The following is a 20,603-nucleotide window of genomic DNA, read 5'->3' as shown; positions in this document are numbered from 1 at the left end:
TCTCACATGTCTGTTTTCTAGGTCATGCACTAGTTTGGTGAAAGCCATGGACAGTTTCCAAATGATGCAATAATAGACAGTCTGACTAAATTTTAACTTTATACATATTTAATTGGAATACGCATAAACCAAAAAAGAAAAAAAAAATCAGGATAAAGTGTCAATGCCATTTTGTTTGCAGGGAGGAGTCAGGAAATAGAACAAATTACCAGGTAAACATTGTAAGACCATTCCAAAGTAGTTAGGTTACATAATGTTGAGTAAAATGTCAAAATCAGCTTTATCCCATTTAATCTATAAATGAAAAAAAGAAGTCAAAAGTTTATCCTACTTAGTATAACAATTTTTACATTAAATATATAGTAATTCATCTATCAGAAAAGGATACCAGTAACTTTGAGAAGTTTCCATTACACAATTACTAGAAAATCTCAAATGCAACTAAGCAGCTATGCTACAGCTCAGGATGTACCAATTAACTAGATCTGGGATAATGTACATTTCAGTTTAACACAGGAACTGCATTATGAGTGTTAGAAAGGCAGCAATAGTTATATTTTGGCTTTTATTCTAGATGCTTAACATAGCTAAGGCAGCAGTTCAAGCATATTAAGTGAAGGTAGTTAAATTTAATGATAATACAATCTCTTTCAACCTACATACACTGTATAATGCTTATTACATGGAATGAAACCAGTGTTATTTAAATTGGTATTTTGCACACACACACTACAGAGAGAAAAAAACTATCAAAAGCAATCATTCTAAATGTACTATGGTAACAATAAAAATGCATATATACCATAGAACTAAAGTAATATGAACAGCACTACTTGATTTCTAGGATAAAGGTGACTGGTTCTAACACAAACCTAAGCCTGTATCAGTCATTCTAATCATAATGGCTTGTAAAAGCATCAGGTTTCCAGTAGAGAAACTAATCAATGAAAGTCAGTAAATCTTTTGCAAGTTTCACATCTGTAAAACCAGGATAAGGCTACAACTATTCTGAAGTCTGAACAAGGTATCAGATCCAACAGTTAAGATTCCCAGCCATACTGTGAGATAGGAAGGACCTCATGCAGCATATGCTCTCTGGCTCCTAGAAAGCTTCCTGTGCATAATATAAGTGAAGTTGCCAAAGAAGTAAACTGGAGAAGTTCAGCCAAGTTTCCATTGTGTCATGATTTAAACCTCAGGAATGGTGTGGTCCATCAGGCTTTTCACAATGCTTGGTGCCATCCTACAAGAGAGTCACTTTTATTAAATACTGAAGTTTGGGTGGTTTTTTTCCCCCAAAAATGCTATGCTGATCCAATTCAAACTTAGCACCCGTTAGCATCAAGTGGGATGGAGGGGAGGGGGAGAAACATCTTTTCAATGAGTTTTCAATGAGTTCTGATCTAAGGGTCTCACGTAACCTACTTGTTTTGCAAATATCCAGTGTGAAAGGCTATCTGTATCTTGGCTAAAAGTTAGATAAGATACAAGTAAGTCTTTGTATATGAAGGCTGGTGGTTTTTAAAAGAAAGAAAATGAGAATGCTGTTATGAACTGGGAGGGAAATTGGGGGAGGGACGCCTATCACTCATTTAAGAATAGAGAACTGTAGAACCATTAGTCCTGACAGTAACTCCTTTTTTCATAGCCAAAGAGTAGCTAGCTGCTTTCTACCCAGAAGCTGAAACTAACAAAAATTTCATTACAGGTGTGTTATGTTTCTGAATCTTTTGAATCTTATTTCCACATGCAAAACAGATTCTGAAAAAAGGATTCTAAGTTGGCTTGGCAAAAACAGCTGCTAGAGCCAGGATTTTAAAAGGTCCAGGGAAGATAACCCTTGCAGCCCCTTTCCTAGTCTCCCTTCTCAGCTTTCCAGTCCTCACCCCCCCACACACCTCCACACACCACCCTCCCACACACCTACCTGCCTCCTGAGATACTCGAGAGAATAAAAACTGTGACTCCTAACATCCAGTAGGCAAGAATTTGCCATCATGGACCACCCTGAGATTTCCACTGAGCAGAACTATAGGCAGCATGCAACTGCAGTCCATCTTACTGAAAATTGGAAGCTGAAGTGAAAGCCTACCCACCTCTGCTCATATAACCTTTTCCTACTAGGAAGTATCAAAACTTCGGGAAGTGTATGGTGAATTTTATTCCATACTTGGGAAGTTGTGAGGGGTCATCCTTACCAAACAATTCCTCTGATTTAAACAATTTACTCCAAGTTTTTAGATAAATACCAATGTCATCCCTTAGGTAAAGAACCAAAAGTTTGGGAATTAAGAGAAAGCACAGTGCTCATATTACGACACACAACCATAAGCATCAAGTCAAAGAACTGTCCACTTACCGTTTAATAATGTGTTCAAAGATAAAAGCAGGCATGATTGTAATAGTAACTACAGTCCCAGATGTTGACAATATGTCGGCAATTTGAGAGTCCTATTGAAAACACAAATTTATTCCACAGATGTTTTATTCAATAAAAATAAAATTACGTTGTTAAAGACATGTATGTCCTCTTATGTTTTGCTAATATCTCTCAAATCCTAGCCCTTGGTAATTACAATTTTTTTCTAGTTTTCCTTAAGTTTAATTCTGTAGAATCACAATTTTATAGGCGATAACAAAATTGCTAAGTAAACTTGAGTTAACCAAAGTTTGTGAAATAAATAAGCAGGTCATAATGAAAACCTTTAGACGTTAAAATAGCCCTACTTAGGAATTTGTGGAAGGAAAAAAACTATAAAAAAGACTAATAATATGAACAGAAACTATTACTTGTGTCCTACAAACCAGACTGAAAAAAGTTGGACATTCATTCAAAATGCCATCAAAATCTTCAGTGGCTATGTCTCCATAGAATTCTAGTTCAAGATACTTCGGAGATCATCTAGTCCAGCCCTGTTGTTACAGGAACAATAATTCCGGATAATTCCTTTGGCCTGAGTACAGCTAGCACAGAGCATAGGAGAGCCCCAGGTCCCAAATCACATATCTCCCCCCATGTTTCTATATTCTGGAGGTCAATATGAAAACAGCACCACCTAAATAGACAAATGAAAAAGACATCTGCTAAAATAAAACCAGCAGAACAAGACAAGTTCTGTTCCTTACCTTCAATCCAATGACATTCTGTCCATTAATTTCACAGATGTTATGTTCTGTGAGAAGACCATTTCTGGCTGCAGAACTGTCTTTTACTATGGATGTTATTTTTCCATTTTTAAAGATAAAACCAACATGTCCAGTACTATCCTTATGCATAGTAATTGTGCGTTCAAAGGGCCTGTAAACATAATGGGTTCGATTAAAAACTGCATGGCAAACATTTTAATGGAATTCTGTTCTGCCGTACTGGATGCTTTGTTATAATAAACTCAGTGTTTCTAAGAAGAGCAACTAAGTATGGCTGTGATATGGCACATTCACAGAACATCTTAGCATAACAGATTATAGTTGACCCTTAACAATGCGAGGGTTTAGGAGCACTGACGCCCATTCAGTTGAAAATCTGCATAGAACTTTTGACTCTGCATAAACTTAACTATAGTCGGCCACCCTCATTTGCAGATTCCCAACAGCAGCTCAAAAATATTGAACCTTGTACAATACAGGTTTGAACTGCCCGGGTCGGAATAGTAACTAAATCCGTGTATCAGTGGACCCATCCATGTGTAAGAGTCAACTATATATTTTTTAATTTATGCATTATAGTTTGCCTAAATTACTAATCAAGATTTCCTTCTTGTAAGTATTCAAGACTTAACTGGCTTCTAGAAAGCTCCTTTTAGAAAGGAAGGCATGCAATTATTAGAATAAGGCAGCTAGCTGTCTGCTCTCAAAAGCTACCATGCCAGTTATACTTGCTCACCTATCTGTAATTCTGCTGTAATGTCACATGGGTTTTCTGATAAACCTGTTTTTTCATAAAAGTAAGAACAGTCATATCTTCCTGTTGGTCCACAATACTATTTTCCTTAGATATAAAGCAAAAATGGCATTCATGTACAAAATGTTTACTAAATATCTACTATGTGTGAGAACTAGAAACACAAAAAGTAGACGTTTGAGAAGAAAAACCCCAAAGCTAACAACATGACATAGGTCCGCCCTTAACACTTGTGAGGGGCATGGCAAGAAAATAAATGGAGGCCCATAGTTCATGTGCTAAATATTTAAGTTACAGATGGACTAAGGGCTAAGTAAAATATCCCACCTTGACAACTAGAGCCTCATAACCACCCAAAAACCCAGATTTGTTTTGGAGAACGTATAGATACTTGGGGTTCTGCAGGGGCCCTGAGTGTCTGAGCAGTAAACTGGAAAGTGAGGCCAGAGACACATGCTGCTTAGTTCTCCAACATACATTTTCTATTTTCTAGAGAAACAGATTAAAGACAGGAAAGTAACTTCTTAGACAGTGTGTTTCTATAAGCTCTGAAAAAGTGTAAGCAAAACAAGAATGCTATAAACCAAACTATACGAAAAATCTGCACCACACAATTTAAGACTCTTAAGGTTCATCAATAACATTTGAATATTTTCTACAACAAAAATACTTATATTCACAGAATGTGAAAAGCCCAAGAAAAAGGAAAACTGGTCTTAAATTTCCATTTGAACTGCTTGCTCAACTTACCTGTCACGAATAGTCATCGTAATCTTCTCTCCAAAAGCCTGTTTGAGCACCTTATGTGCTTTATCAGAGCTCCAGCCTGCACAGTTTTCCCCGTTGATCTGCAGTACCTGGTCCCCGAATCTCAGACCAACCAATGAGGCTGGAGAATTTGCCTGGACTAGCTGAACAAATATACCCTAGAGAGTAAGAAAATACTTTGGTCATTTACCATTGTTAGGATACAGTTTTAAAATGAAAATTAGGAACCAACTGTTTAGGTTAGGAATCTGCCCTAGTTATTTAAAAAAAAAAAAAATTACGTAAGTATATGTGTCATTATCTCCAAAACAAGAAATTGAAAATTTTATCAGCGCTAGAATCCCAAGAAATAAGGCAAAAAAGTTAAGATCTCAGTAATAATTTACACCTCAAATCATGACCCATTAGCCCAACCTTAATCACCCCCTTTATCTTGAAATAAAAAGACTACGGAAAACAAAGCAGGATTACTATAATAGAAGCAAGCTTCTTTAAGTCTGACAATACTAAATAGGTATTAGCCACATGATTATTTAGGAGGAAAGCAAGTCAAGGAAGTGTTAAAGTTTTGTGATTTCTTCTACGGTTTAAAAAAATGATAGTTTAAGGTCATAACTACCTTTTGAGCTGAAGGATTCCTTTACCCACTAGCTAAATTATGCATAATCAAATAAGAGAGTAGAGTTTATTTAACAGCCTAAAAAAGTGGGCACATTCAATACTGCTCCAGTTCTTATAAAGAATCCACTATGAAATAAAGAAAACTCAAGTATGTTTAAGATATTTTTACTTATATAAACTCAAGCTCAGACGGTGAACAAAATATAAACAAGTACAGAAGAGTGAACCTGACAAAATCTGAAAGCATCTACAAGGCTAGACCCTTTCTATCATCTTAAGCTGGGTCAGACATGACTTCTGTCATGTGTCCTTGACTTCAGTGTAGGGCAGTACAGGAAAACTAGGCAGCATCTATAAAGTGGTCTGACCACTGAGCACTGGCCAAGTGGGCAAATCCACTGGAAAGAAAACTGCAGTCAGGGATAGGGGCCTATGAAGAGTATCTTGTTTCGTTAAGACAGAGGGAAGAGCGGAGAAGAAACCTTGGCTCAAGGGGCAGCAAATACTCTACTCACTGAAAAGGAAGGGAGAGTAGCAAAGTCAGAGCTTCCCAAAAAAGCACACTGATGTTTCTTGAGTAAACTACAAGTGTGCAAAGACATCGATGCCCTCACCCCCTGGGTAGGCAGTTGGAGATTCCTCCCAAGATCAGCCCCAGCCATTTACCACAATGTACCACACTCATTATTTTCTATGTGAACAGGTTGGACACAATGAGCTGAGATCCCAGTACTCAAAAGGAACCCAATAAGGCAATATCTAAAACCAAAAATCACAGTAAAGACTTGGCAAGTACTTAACAATCCCAAATGCTTCTTCAGAGAGTAACCCTGTTTAATTTCTTCAGTATGGTAAAAGGGAGACTGGAAGTAATGGCTTTCCTAATTAGAAAGTCACCTTTGCTCAAAAAATGGCCTATTAAATTCAAATTAAAGGATGGAAATAACAAAACTGCAACACCACAACAAGTTAAATGATCATCCTTTGTTTTAAAAATACTCATCATAAGACCACTGATTTTCACTGGGCAGTCTTTTAACTTCCACATCTGCTGTCCCATTTCGGGCCAGAGTTCTATCTGTATGAACCGTGCCGACACATGCAGTCCAGTGAGCTGTACTCCAGGGAGAGGACTAAAGGGTGCTCTTCACAAGGTAACGCTGGGAATCCCAACTCTGCTCTTCAGAACAGGGCATCTCCCAGGGGAAAAAATTCAAGTTAGCAGATTTAAAGTATTCTCAATTACAGAAACACCATTACAGTTTATTAAAGCATTTCAGTTTAAATTATTCTAACACTGACCACTTAATATCCTATAAACTATTTAGACAAATTCAAATAAACATTAAAAATACTTACATTATCTACTGATTTAAGCCTGAGTCCAATTTTTCCATCTTGATCCTTACACAAAATGACTTCACGAATCCCTTGCTTAATTTCTGCTCTACGAATTCCAACATCATTACCAGTTACAGGAGCCACCATATAGTTCATGCTGGAAGGTCTTGCTACCAACTGCTGACAAAAAGATACAGAATGTGTCAATACTTACAAACACTCTCCGTGAGAAAAAAGAAAATGATGAATAACTTGAATACACTCAGTTGTGGTTTCCCAAAAAAAGTAATCCTGAAATTACTTCCTTCGGATGGTTTGATTAATGTAAAAATGACCCTGGTCAGGTAACTTATTCCCACATTTATCACCTCCAATAGATTCAATGACTTCCTCTCTGCCTGCTTGCTGCCTTCTAAATTCACTGCCATTTGTTTCATGTGTACTGTGGCTTGCTTTCAACTCAAATGAATGATCCTTGAACTTAAAGGCTATATCACACTTTTGAAACATATGCAACATTTTCCAGAGGGGTCTTTTATATAGTTTGATCTTCCCCAATCTCTTTACCCTTTAAGAGTTTCTATAAAAGGGCAACCTCCTTATCTCACAGTGCCACTATGAGGATTAGAAAAAAAGTGCATGTTACATAAGTGCCGCACACCAAATATTATTTCTCATCCCCTTCGATAAACATCTACGGATTAGCTAATTGCAGACACAAATCGGACTGCCCTAGAATAGCAGAGACCTGTGCCAGGTACCATATTTCAAGTTTCTCATTGTTTTCAAGTTTTCTTGACCAAAACTGGTTTCTTATTTTAAGTGGACCCTTTCCTCAACCAAAACGACAGCGAGGGAAGAGCTTACCAAGGCTCAAATGGAATCTTTCATAAAAAGCTCTGATCTGCCTAAGAACTGGGATGGTCAAAACGGCAATCATAGGGAAGGAGGAACCTCAGCTACACATACACCACAGGTTGCAATTTTTTGTTCGGAATTCATGGTCATATGACACCATATTCTAGAACTGAGAGTCTAACAGGAGTCATGCACATTACACACAACTATACTAGGAATCAGAACAATGCCAGAAGACATCACTTATGAAGAATTACAAATATTCAGCTATGACACTGGAAAATCAGGTAATGGGATAGAAAAAGAAAAACTTCAGCCCGGCCAGGCGTGGCTCAGCGGTTGAGTATCGACCTAGGATCCAGGCGATTGGGGTTCGATTCCCAGTCAGGGCACATGCCCGGGTTGTGGGCTCGATCAATGACTCTCTCATCACTGATGTTTGTATCTCTGTCTCTCCCTCTCCTTTCCTCTCTCTGAAATCAATAAAGATATACTTGAAAAAAGAAAAAAAAATCAGAGGCAAATGGATTCTTTAGTTCAGGTAGAATATAGTGGGAAAAAGGGGACTTTGGAGTGGGTTTTACTTTTAAAAAATCTTTATTTTTTTCCAGCAAGTATTTTTAATTACCTAAATGTGTTCCTACTTACCATGACCATTATGACGAACACATACTACCTCTGCCCCTTCTTCCATTCCCTGTAAGCAACCACCTATCTGGCGAGGGCTACTCCAAGAACCTTCTAGATAACCTCTCTGCTTCCACTCTTGTCCTTCTACTTACTGTGCATTCTCCACAAAGCAAGCACAGAAATCTTTTTTAAAAATCAGATTATACCACTCCCACAACTCAGATCACAGTCCCTTATCATGATCTAGAACAGGTGGGGAACCTTTTTTCTGTTAAGGGCTATTTGGACATTTATAACATCAGTCACGGACCATACAAAATTATTGTTGCTATGAAAAAAGCTGCTAGGTTTATTGCATTTTCAGTCTTGCCTGCGGTTGTCTTGGCAGGGCCAAATGATTTCACGGGCCTTATATGGCCCACAGGCTGGACATTCCTCACCCCTGGTCCGGAAGGTCAAAGACCGCTACTGCCCTGACCACCTTGCAATGCCATCTCCTGCCGCATTTTGCCTTGTTTCCTATGCCTATCAAACAGGCCTTGTCTCTCAGGTCTACCAAGTTCATTTCTGCCTGATGGCCTTCAAGTTCTCTATCTACACACTATGGAATGTTCTCCACCAGACACTCACATACCTCACTCCATCTCACTCAGCATTCTGCTCAAATGTCAACCTTTCAGAGAGAAGGTACATGCTTGCCATACTCAAATATGCTCCTGGCACTTACTTGCTTACTCTTCTTCAGTGTGTCCTAAGTACTGGTTTGTTTGTTTAGAATGTGAGATTCACTAGTGGGAAGAGTTAACAGACATCCCCAACTATAAATCGGAAAGAAACGAAAGGTAGGGCACTAAAGAGCCTTGGTTCAGTCACTTCAAAGATAAAGGTTTAGGTCATCCCACTCAGTATTAAAAAAAAGGCCAGCTGAAGTGCTAAACAAGTGAAGAATGAAGAATGTATAGGAGAAAAGGGGAGTCTTAATATTGACTACTATGGCCTCCTGACCAGTTACCAAAATAAGAATCACAGCAGCTAGATTATCTTCTCTGCTGTATCTATTAATTGTCTGTAGATGTAGCAATTAATCTTTTCATTCCTCCCTTTTACTTAAATACCTGAATTGTTGGTAGTGGTTAACTTTATGATTTTATGATTAGGTTAAAAATATTCAGCTGGGAATGTGAATCCTTAAGAGTGGTAATTAACACCGCACAGTTCTTGACACCATGGAACACTGCCCTGAGATGGCCATGATAACGAGTATTGTGCTATTTTGGGGAAAAGGTAAGAGTAACCTCACTTTAGCAGAGGTAACTGGCTTAATTTTGTACACTCTGAGTTAAAAATGACTTTTATGTTTCTAAAAGTGTGTAAACAAACAAAGGAAACAAGAATATGCAACAGAAGTCATGTGTAACCTAGCAAAACCTAAAATATTTACTATGGCTCCTTTAGGAGAAAATGTTTGCTGAACCTCAATTTTATGGAGAACTCCATCTTTTAAGGGGAAATTATAAAGTTGTTATTGCTGTCATGTGAAATTAGAATATTTGTAGAAGTGTAGGGATATAATGAGTGGTCAAAGGAGTAGGCAGTGCCAGGTAATAATACTGTCCCCGTGAGCTCCAAACCCACCCTCTAGACTCTACTTGGTGATGCTGGGGGTTGAACTGTGCAAATTACATTTTCCTTTGTCAGTGGGTTTCAGGTTGGCATCCACCAGGAAGCACTAGAGGGAGACTGGAAGGCTGGAGGAGGGACAAGTGTCTTGCTCTTTCTTGTTTGCTTCTGGTTCCTATTGGCATTGCCTAGTGACAACAGTTAATTCCACTTTCCAGAACTTGTTGACACTCCCAGAACCAACCTCACTGCAACCCCTCAGAGATACCAGCACTGCCAATGGTGTGCCCTCTTCCAAGGTCTGTGGCCCCCAGCTCCCTGGAGCTCTTCTCTCCCCAAGCTTCTAGGTTCTGCTAACTGCAACCTCTTCCCTAGGTTACTCCAATCCTAGGAGGAGGAGTGACTTTCTGCAATTACAGTTGTATTCCACTTTCGCTTTTCTCGATTCTTCAACCTGTCTAACTTATTAAATTATCGTTGTTAAGCTATCTACTGATTTGTTTTCCCAAATGAACCCTGATATAAGCAAGTTTTCAATAAATATTTGGTAAATAAATAAGTACCAGGTACTTTATTAACTACTGGGGTTATGGCAACAAGATAGACACAGACCTTGTCTTCGTGAAGTATTTAACCATAATTTCAGTGCTATAAAGTGCTGTGGTCTTAAAGCAATGACCTTAATAAAACACTAAGATACAATATATTTAAATCTAGAATTTGGCGTCTAATTACAAGGAACATTAGATCTCAAAACACTAAAAAATTATGAGGAAAAGAAGATATGACAGCCAGTACTTTGTAATGATTACTCAAGCAGCAGTTTAGTACTGTTTGCTGTAAAAGGCTGCTAGAGGGAATGAAAGAGACTACTGTGATAACCCAGGTTAGAAGTATAGAAACTTTGAATAGTTATATAGGACTGGAATGGATAAAATGAATACAAGAAACACGATGAAACAGAATCACTAGATCTTAGTAACTGACTAAATGCAAAGACAAAAGAGAATGAACTAGTTAAGGCATCTGAATTTTTAACTCCTAATAAATTAGAAAAGTGCTAAGAACACAAAGGAAATGAACTACTTAGAAGTAATATTCAGAAGGCAGTCTAAAATTTCCAAGAGAGGTCGATGCTAAAGTTACAAATCTGTGAGTTAACCACAAAGAGGAGAGCTTATATGATTTTATATAATTCAAAATGAATTACTCTATACATACCCCCTGAGTTGGTGCTCCAGGGACCATGGCCATATTTGCATGTATTTCTTCTCCATTTAAACTCAAGCCCATATATTGAGAAAGCTCCGGATACAATTTAGGATAGAGATCTAATATAAATAAATGAATGAATAAGAAAAGAACATTGGCAGAATATTCAAAATGAAAACTGTTGTTATAATGGGCTTCCTACTTACAGTAATAATCTCGGGCTTCTTCAAATTCCTAAGCGTAGAAATAATTTTTCCAAATAAATTGTCTTATCTTTCCTTTTTCTTAAACTGATTTGATTAGCAATTCTGTGAACCACTGATTCTCCAATATAGAACTGAGCAAAATGTCTATTGTCAAGACAGCTACTTTATAACTCCTTAGTAAACATGGCTATGAAATGATTCTTCAATTAAAAACAACAACAAAGCTTGTAAATTTATTTAGTGTCATACCATTTTGAGAATGTTAACCCCATTCCAATAAAATCTTGGAAACAGTGTATTTAAATGTTAACAGCATTTAACTTAGTAGAGTAAGGAACTATTTCCAAAAGCTGCTTTTTACATGATTTATTTGTGACTTAATAAAATGGATTTTCTCAAAGCAATGTTATAAATATTATGAGGGGCCACAAAAACCTACTGAACACTCCTTTTGTATCTTGTCATATTTAGGGGCTCTCTCCTGAATCCCCAAGAACTTGGAAAGGGGACCAAGGAGGAGAATATGGAAACTAGGCAGAGATTCTAGCACTTAGGAAAGTCCCCCAAAGGGAGGCAGGTGGAAATTTCACTGCCCTCCCTCTTCTCCCCCCAGATAGAAGACAGTTCAGGAAGTTCAAGAGCGGCAGTATGGGCACAGTTCACATAAATGAATCGGTCTTAAGTTAGTAACTTATGAGGGCTAAAATTTAATTAACTTAATTTCATTAAGCCATAAAACAATCTTCATAATCATAGTTCACTTTCTTGATTAAAGGTTTAGGCTTTGAAATAACCATTTTTTTCTTCTTACTACTAGAGCTTTAACCACCAATTTTATGCTGAATAAAACTTTTTAAATCTTGGATTCCTTATTTCATCAAAAGAAGGCTTAAAGATTTCTGTTCAAGGAGAATGAGCCGAAAGTATAAACTTACTTCCATCTTGAGAGATGGGAGCAGATGCTTCAGACAAAATTGCTGGGTTGGCAGGGTTTGCAGAAAAGGCACTTTGAGCCTGAAAAAGAAAAGAAAATTCTAACAATACTACTATATATGTACTTAAAATTCTTATATAATTTATAATTTTAATTCGGTATTTCCACAAAGAAACTAAAACAATGAAGTTGTACTCAAGGAAGTTTAATTTCAAACATTTCAGCAATATATTTTTCAAAGAAAATCTGTAAATCAAAAATATTTTTTGTATTCTAAATATTTAACACTATCACATAAAACCTAACTAAGCATCATACCACGTTTTATAACCAATATTTCATAGTGCTGCTGCAAATTAATGAAGTAATATTTTCAAAATGTATTAAAATGCATGACTACCCATTTTACGTTTTTATTATTCTTTTAATAGTCTAAAAATATTTTCTTTGCATAACAAAAAAAGCTCAACCATATTCATATAAGTCATATCAGAAAAACACCTACATATTTAAATATTTACGTTGCTAATATTTATTTTGCCATTTTGGCATTTCCTACTGAAATAAATTTTATCTTCATTTTAGCAATAAGAAGTGGCTACGCTATATAAATACAAAAATATTACAAAGTATGCAAAAAATGCATACTTTATCCCTGACATAAAAAAATGATAATTTATAACTGTTAAACTTGCCAAAATCACTTTTACAAGGTATATACTATTGATGAAAATAGAAATTAGTCATTCTTTCAGATCCATCTGCAAATCCTTATCACTTAATGCTCTGATGTCATTAATGGCTTGTTATTCTTGAAGGCTAAATATCTCAGATAAAGACTTTTCAAACAGAAAATGTGTTTGTTCAGATGAACTTTGTGGAAATAAAAACCACATGAGAAAAATACTGACAAAATAATGAAGAAAGAAGTAATAGAACATTTAAGATGACTGAACAGGCCACTTAAAACAGTGAGGCATCAAAGCCTTGGCAGCTAATAATAGATTTCAGAGATTTGACAAACCATATTTTAATATCCACAGTGGACCTATGATGAAAAATGTGTTCACTGATCTCTCCCCATATTTAACTACATTACTACAAGGTTAATAATTCCAGCCACATATTTGTTAATATTATTGCCAAGGTCTTTTCACCCTAAAAAGGCCAACAGTTTGCCTAAAAATACTTGTATTCTTAATGTTGCTTAAGACTTCTCATAGTTTGAAATAAACCTTTTATGCTCATTAACTAATTATTAAGAGGTAAATTTTGAGTACAGTAAACTGAGGTCAAGGCTGCAAATAAAATGATCGTTAGATAAGCAGCTTTGAAATATCAAACAACTCAGAATTTCATCACATTAAAAAGATTTTAGAAATAAAAGGTACAAGGAGTTTGATTTACCTTGTCAAATTAAAAGAATACACAGCAGATGAAAAAATTCTAAGTTTATAAGAGATCAAATTGAAAGTAAACTGGAATCAAAATGGATTCACTAAAAACTATTAAGTTATCACCAGTTAAAAGCATAATAAAAATTTACAAAATAGCAAGACTTGGTCGCAACCCAAAACTTTCTTAAGCAGAAACATGTCTCTAGAGCTAATACTTACCTGAAGGACTACAAAAAGTTTTGACTTAATGAGATGAGAAATACTGTAATCTCTAACAGTTATTTAGAGCACGAGCATGTGAAATGTCTGCTGCTTATATCTAAAAGGAAATAAAGCACTATGCTTTCCTTGTGCTTTCTCACCACTACTCTTCTATAAGCAGCATGTATAGTTCACTGTTTCTACCATTTTTAACTTCAAAGAGAAGACAAAGAATTATTTCAATGACTGGTCAAAGCTGAAGATCCAAAAGAACGTTCTAATTTTAAGCAAAACTAGGACATCAAAAAGTTGGAGTGTATTTTATCAACTTATACATATGCTATATTTAAACCTGTCATAAAATCTAGCTATCATTGAGTATATCCCATGCCCATTAATTCTCAGTGAACAAACAGCCTGGCCAGCATGGCTCAGCAGTTGAGCATCAACCTAGGATCCAGGAGATCATGGTTTGATTCTCAGTCAGGGCACAAGCCTGGGTTGAGGGCTTGATCCCCAGTAGGGGCCGTGCAGGAGGCAGCCGATCAATGACTCTCTCATCATTGATGTTTCTGTCTCTCCTCCCTCCCTTCCTCTCTAAAATGTATGACATAGTATAAGGGAGGAAAAGTACTTAAAACAACTTAAACATACCTGAATTACTTTGTCTACCTTCAGATCCTCGAGAGATGGGTACAGAGACATTTTTGCAGGATTTTTCTAAAGAAAAAAACAAACAAAAATTTATATAATTCAAATTTCATAAAATGGCCTAAAATATTTTTTCCAATGTTCATTGGACCCCAATGGTAAATAGGCATGACCGTGTTTTCTAGTGTATTGAAAATTAATAAGCATTCAGATGGTTCATTTATGGTGTCAAAGAACATATACACTTTGATAAAAGTCCTAAACAGTCTTCCAAAGCGATGTTTCTCAAACATGGCTAATCATCAGGCCAGAATTACCTGGGCACTAAAAATAATTCCCAGGCTGACACACACTTCATGGAAGAACAGTGGAACTCTTCTTTTTAATAAATATCCACGGAGATTTGATGATAAGCCACTGAGAAATATGGCCATATAAAGCCTACTCTAAGAAAAATCATTTCTTATCTAAAATATTCTATTTCACACCTATTAGCCTGGAAAAATCCAAAGTTTGACAACACTATCTGATAATAAGGCTTTGAGAAACACGCACACATTATTCATGGAAGTGTAAACTAGTACAATTTCCATAGACTGACATTGCAGTATCTACCAAAATTACAAATGCAGATACCCTCCAATCCAACAATACCACTTCAGTTCTTTTAATCTACAAATATATTTGCACATAAAAAGTGACATACGTAAAAGTTTATTCACTGAAGCACCAACTGTAAGAGCAGAACACAAGAAATAGAGCAGGAAGTTCTATACACACTAATATTGAAAGGGATTCAATATGTTACCATTAACTGGGAAAACAAGCATATTTAGAGAAGTGTACCATAAAATATGCTAACATTTGTGTTAAAAGGAAGGGGGAACTTAAGAAACTAGAAAAAGAGTACCAACCAAACCCAAAGCTCGCCTAAGAAAATAATCAAGATTAGAACAAAGATAAATGAAATAGAGAATTGAAAAAAACAGAGAAAACTAACGAAACCAAAGTTGGTTCTTTGACAAGATCAACAAAACTGACAAACCTTTAGCTAGACAGACTAAGAAGTAAAAAGAGAAAACTCAAAACACTAAAATCAGAAATGAAAGTGGTAAAGTTACATGGACCCTAAGAAATAAAAAGGCTTGTTAGAGAGTACTATGAACAACTATATGCCAAAAAATTTCATAACCTAGACAAAATGGACAAATTTCTAAAAACACAAAACTTACCAAGACTGAATGAAAAAGAAATAGAAAATCTGAACAGACCTATAACTAGTAAAAACATGGAATCAGTATCAAAATCTCCCAACAAAGAAAAGTCCTGGACCTGACGGCTTCACTGGTGAGTTCTACTAAACATTAAAAAAGGATTAATATCAACCCTTCTCAAAATTTTACTAAAAAATGAAGAGGAGGGAACATGTCCTAACTCGCTCTATGAAGACAGCATCACCCTGATAGCAAGGCTAGAACAGAGATACTGTAAAAAAGACTACTACAAACCAAAATCTCTCAGGAACATTGATGCAAAAATCCTTAACAAAATACTAGCAAACAGAATTCGACAGCATGTTAAAAGGAGTATACAACTATATAAACCTTTAGCAAGTATGATTATTGCTGGAAGAGCAGGATGGTTCAACACATGAAAATTGATCAAAGTAATGTTACATCAACAAAAGGGGGGGGAAATCACATGATCATTTCAACTGATGCAGAAACAGCATTTAATAAAACTCAACAATCTTTTATAATAAAAACACTCAACAAAATAGAAATAGAGGGAAACTACTTCCATGTAATAAAAACCACACATGAAAAATCCACAGCAAAGATACTCAATGGTAAAAGACTAAATACTTTTCTTCTAAGATCAGGAACAAGGCAAGGAGGCATACTTTCACCACTTCCATTCAACAGAGTTCTAGCCACAGCAATTAGGCAAGAAATTAAAAAGAGAAATAATTGGAAAAGAAGTAAAATTATCTGTTTACAGGTGATATGATCTTATATGTTTAGGGTATAGAAAACCCTAGACTACACACACAAAACACACACAGCTGTTAGAATAAACAGATTCAGCTGGATACAGTCAATGCATAAAAATCAGTTGCATTTCTATACATAAACAAGCAATCTAAAAAGGAAATTGCAAAAACAATTCCATTTACAATAGCATCAAAAAATAAAATACTCAGCAATTAATTTATTCAAAGAGGTGAAAGAACTGCACAATGAAATCTACAAAGCAATGCTGAAAAAAATTAAAGATGATATAAATAAATGGAAGCACATCCCATGTTCATTAATTAAGGCTTAATATTGTTAAAATGTCAATACTATCCAAAATGACCTACAGATTCAATGCAATCCCTATCAAAATATTTATGACTTTTTTTCAAAAAAAGAACACTGGAGGACTCACACTTCCTGATTTCAATATGTACTATAAAACTACAGTAATCAAAACAGTATGGTATTGGCAATAAAGACACAAAAACCAATGGAAGAGACTAGAGAGTCTAGAGATAAGCTTCAGATATATGATAAACTGATTTCTGATAAAGGCGTCAAGACCATTCAATGAGAAAAAGACAGTCTTTTCAACAAATGATGCTGGGAAAATTGCACATATATTTGCAAAACAATAAAGGTGGACCCTTACCTAACACCATATAAAGAAATTAACTCAAAATGCAACAAAAACCTAAATGTAAGACCTAAAACAATAAAACTCTTAGAAGATAATATAAGACAAAAGATTCACAATGTTGGATTTGGCAATGATTTATTGGATATGACACCAAAATCATAGATAATAAAAGAAAAAGTAGACATATATACTGTACTTCATGAAAATTTTTCAATTTTGTGCAGCAAAAGGCACTATGAACAGAGTAAAATGGCAACCCACAGAATGGGAGAAAATATTTGCAAATCATATATGATACAGGATTAACATCCAGGATATTTAGAGAACTCCTAAAACTCAACAACAACAAAAATTGGCCAAGAATTTGAATAGACATTTCTCCCAAGAAGATACAGAAATGGCCAAAAAGCGCATGAAGATACTCAACATCACCAATCATTATGGAAATACAATCAAAAGTAGGAGATACCACCTCACACCCAATGGCTACTATCAAAAAAAAAAAAAGAGTTGGTGAGAATGTAGAGGAATTAGAACCCTTGTACTGTTGGTGGGACTGTAAACTTATAGCCCCTGTAGAAAACAATATGACAGTTCCTCAAAAAATTAAAAACAGAAATACCATATGATCCAGCAATTCTACTTCTGGGCTTATACCCGAAAGAAATGAAATCTGGGTCTGAAGAGATTATTTCTATACCTATGTTCATAGCAGCATTATTCACAACTGCTCACACATATAAGCAACCCGAGTGTCCATGGAAGGATGAATGGCTAAGCAAAATGTGGCATATTCATACAATAAAATATTATTCAACCTTAAAATGGAAGGAAATTCTGCAACATGCTACAACATGGATGAACCTTGAGGACATTACACTAAGTAAAAGAAGCCAATCACAAAAAGACAACTACTATATAATTTCATTTATATGAGGTACCTAGTCAAAATCATAAAGACACAAAGTAGAATGGCGGTTGCCAGGGGCTGGAGGAGGAGAGAATGAATGGGAAGTTACTGTTTCGTGGGTACAGAGCTTCAATTTTACAAGGTGAAAAAAGTTCTAGGGATGGGTGGTGGTGGTGATGATGGTTGCAGTGTCAAAAGTATTTAATACCACTGAACTGTACACTTAAAAATGGTTATGATGGTCTTTATATTACATGTATTATAAAAAAAAAAAAGGAAGAAAAGAGGTGGAAATATATTTATATGTTTGTACAGATACAAAATATCCCTGGATGTATACTTAAGAAACATAAAATGGTTGGCTGCTACAGAACGGGAGTATGGTTGGCTGGAGAACCTAGAAGGGAGACTATATTATATACCTTTTTTATTGCTTAAATTTTGAGTCATGTTACCGCTCACCTCCTCAAAAACTAAATAAATGTACAAAAATTGTTTGCAGCAATGAGAAAGAAATTAAAAAGTGCTAATATAACTATTACCAGATGTAGGAAGTATTTTTAAAAGTTGTTTTGGGGGACTCCCTTTTTTTGAAACTCTTGGCATACTACCTTTAAAAAGTAACTAAATCTGGCAAAAACACGGGGGGGGGGGGGGGGGAATAGTTGAGTCATGTGCAGTTTAAGGAAGTGGTTTTTTTATTGAACAGTACCCTCTAATGCCAACTATTAGGAAATTCTCCCCCTTTTGGTCACGATCCTATCCTTTCTTAAAATGCACAAAGGTAACTGAAAATTAATGTTGCCAAAGTTATATTTAGATTAATGCAGTTACTATTTCCTGGGCCTTTTAAAAGGCATTCCACTTCCTTATTTTTATTCTGTGGCACAGATCTTTTAATCTATCCTATTTACGTACCTTTTAAAGCACAAAAATTTACAAGACTAAGCTGGTAACAGAGACCATCAAATTAAAACAGAAAACATTTTACTGTTTATCCACAGCTGTAAACAGAAAAACTAAAGACTGGACAAATTTGATTTTAAATTACATATATATCTGAGATAAAGCTAACAGGCTACAGCTGTTTTTCAGTGTCATTTTCCTTTTTAATCAAAATGTTTTTTCTTTGAAGCAAGTAAATACTAAGTTTGATACACCAAATATACTTTCCAAGCAACGGACTTACATAATGGAAAACAACAGTCAATGTGTATGCATTTAACATACACAGACGGGGGAAACCTAGAAATTCCTTTCAAAAAACCAGTGGCACACATTCGAAGATTGATGATTAAATAATCCCACTCAGCGAAAAGGAACACTTGACGTGCACATGCCTTCGCTTTCCCAATATCCCCAGGAAATCCTGAAACGCGAGCTGAGTCATGAGGTCTCGGGGGATGACTCCTTCTGGACACGCCCTGCGGGAAACGCTCCGCCCTTTCCTGCAACTTCTCCCGGAGCCCGCGCCGAGGCCGCCGCCCCCGCCCGCCCCGAAAGCCAAGGCGTCGCCCCCCCAACAAACACCCTCGGGCCGGCGAGGCCCCGCCGCCCCGATTAGCTCCGAGGAAGGAAGGCGACGCAGGACAGCCCCGGGGAACGCGGAGCTCGGCGAGACCCCGAGCCGGCGGCTCCCTCTCGGCCCAGAGGAACAAAAAGGGTCGCGAAGACCCGGAATGAGAGGGTCCCAGGGCGGCGGCGGGGCTCGCGCCCCCCCCGGCCCCACCTCCCGCCCCCCGCCTCGGGGGCCCCGGCCCGGAACCAGCGGGGTCGCGGGCCGGCAGAGCGCGCGGCTCGGGCAAACTTTCCCCCCGGCCAGCTGGGCGCACAGAGGGCGCGGAGCCCGCTGAGGAGAGGGCGCCGCGCCGCCACCTTCCGAGAACCGTCGCGACCGAGAGGCTCTCCGCGAAGTGACCCGCTCTCCGCTAGGTGGCCCGGGGTCCCCACGCGCGGGACGCGGCGTGAGCGCCCCTCTCTCCCCGCCAGGGCTGCTCACCTGGGCCTCCGGGAACCGCTGGCCGCCGTCACCGCCTCCGGTCACCAGCACCGACTTCCCAAACCCGAGCGGACGAGCGCGCCGCGCCCCCGAGCGCCGCCCCCGCCTTCCGCCCGCGCAGGCGCGCGCCGCGCGGTCAGGTGACCCGTCTCCGTGGCAACCGGGTAGCCGGGCGGCAGGAGCGAGCGGGGCCGCTCGCAGGGGCTGCTCCCGCCGCCGCCGGGACTGAGGAGCTCGTGCTCGCCGCCTTCTCCGCCCTGCGCGTACCAGGGGTGCCCCGGCGCGGGGCCGCGTGCTCGCCGCTGCGCGGCCTAAGCTCGGCGCCCCCTGCGTCCCGCGGCGGCCCGCACAGAAGGCGCCCGAGCCCCTGCCCCGGAGATTCCGCCGCCCCCAGGCTCCGGCGCCGCGGCCCCTCCCCGCAGCCCCCGCTCCCCGCTGCCCCGGCCTCGGTGCTGTAACCTCTCTCTCTGCTCCTTGGCCGTGCGAGGCTGTGTGCAGCGGTGCGCGAGCCGAACAGCTGTGTCCCAGCAGAAGCTAGAAACTGTTTCCTGGGGACTGTGTTCGGGCCCTGCCCTAAGACCTTGATTTGCATAGTATTTGGTCCTTAACATCAACTTACATGGCAGAGATACATCTGCGCGAGCGTACGAAGAAACTGAGGCACAGCTTACTTAAGTTAGCTGTTGTTGGGGGGAG

The 20,603-nt window shown here is 38.2% G+C and overlaps 1 protein-coding gene across 2 annotated transcripts; it reads right to left on the bottom strand.

The window, feature by feature from the left end:
* Positions 1-82: 82 nt before the first annotated feature.
* Positions 83-20,169, bottom strand: SDCBP (syndecan binding protein). 2 transcript variants are annotated; one of them, XM_081117319.1, is made up of 9 exons: positions 19,908-20,169; positions 14,344-14,409; positions 12,093-12,171; positions 10,961-11,070; positions 6,650-6,808; positions 4,652-4,827; positions 3,127-3,298; positions 2,360-2,451; positions 83-1,243 (listed from the first exon to the last, which is right to left on the bottom strand). In XM_081117319.1, the coding sequence occupies exons 2-9, from the start codon at positions 14,392-14,394 to the stop codon at positions 1,189-1,191; spliced, it is 894 nt and encodes a 297-aa protein (XP_080973445.1). In that variant the 5' UTR covers positions 14,395-14,409; positions 19,908-20,169; the 3' UTR covers positions 83-1,188. The 2 variants fall into 2 exon arrangements, with proteins under 2 accessions (XP_080973445.1, XP_080973444.1); XM_081117318.1 differs by having other exon boundaries at positions 6,650-6,811; positions 19,908-20,146.
* Between the last annotated feature and the right edge of the window lie 434 nt (positions 20,170-20,603).

The sequence above is a fragment of the Miniopterus schreibersii genome (genome assembly GCF_964146895.1).
Source record: "Miniopterus schreibersii genome assembly, chromosome: 17".
Lineage (NCBI taxonomy): Eukaryota > Metazoa > Chordata > Mammalia > Chiroptera > Miniopteridae > Miniopterus > Miniopterus schreibersii.
The sequence above is the reverse complement of the archived record's forward strand: the minus strand, read 5'-3'. Positions and strand labels throughout refer to the sequence as shown.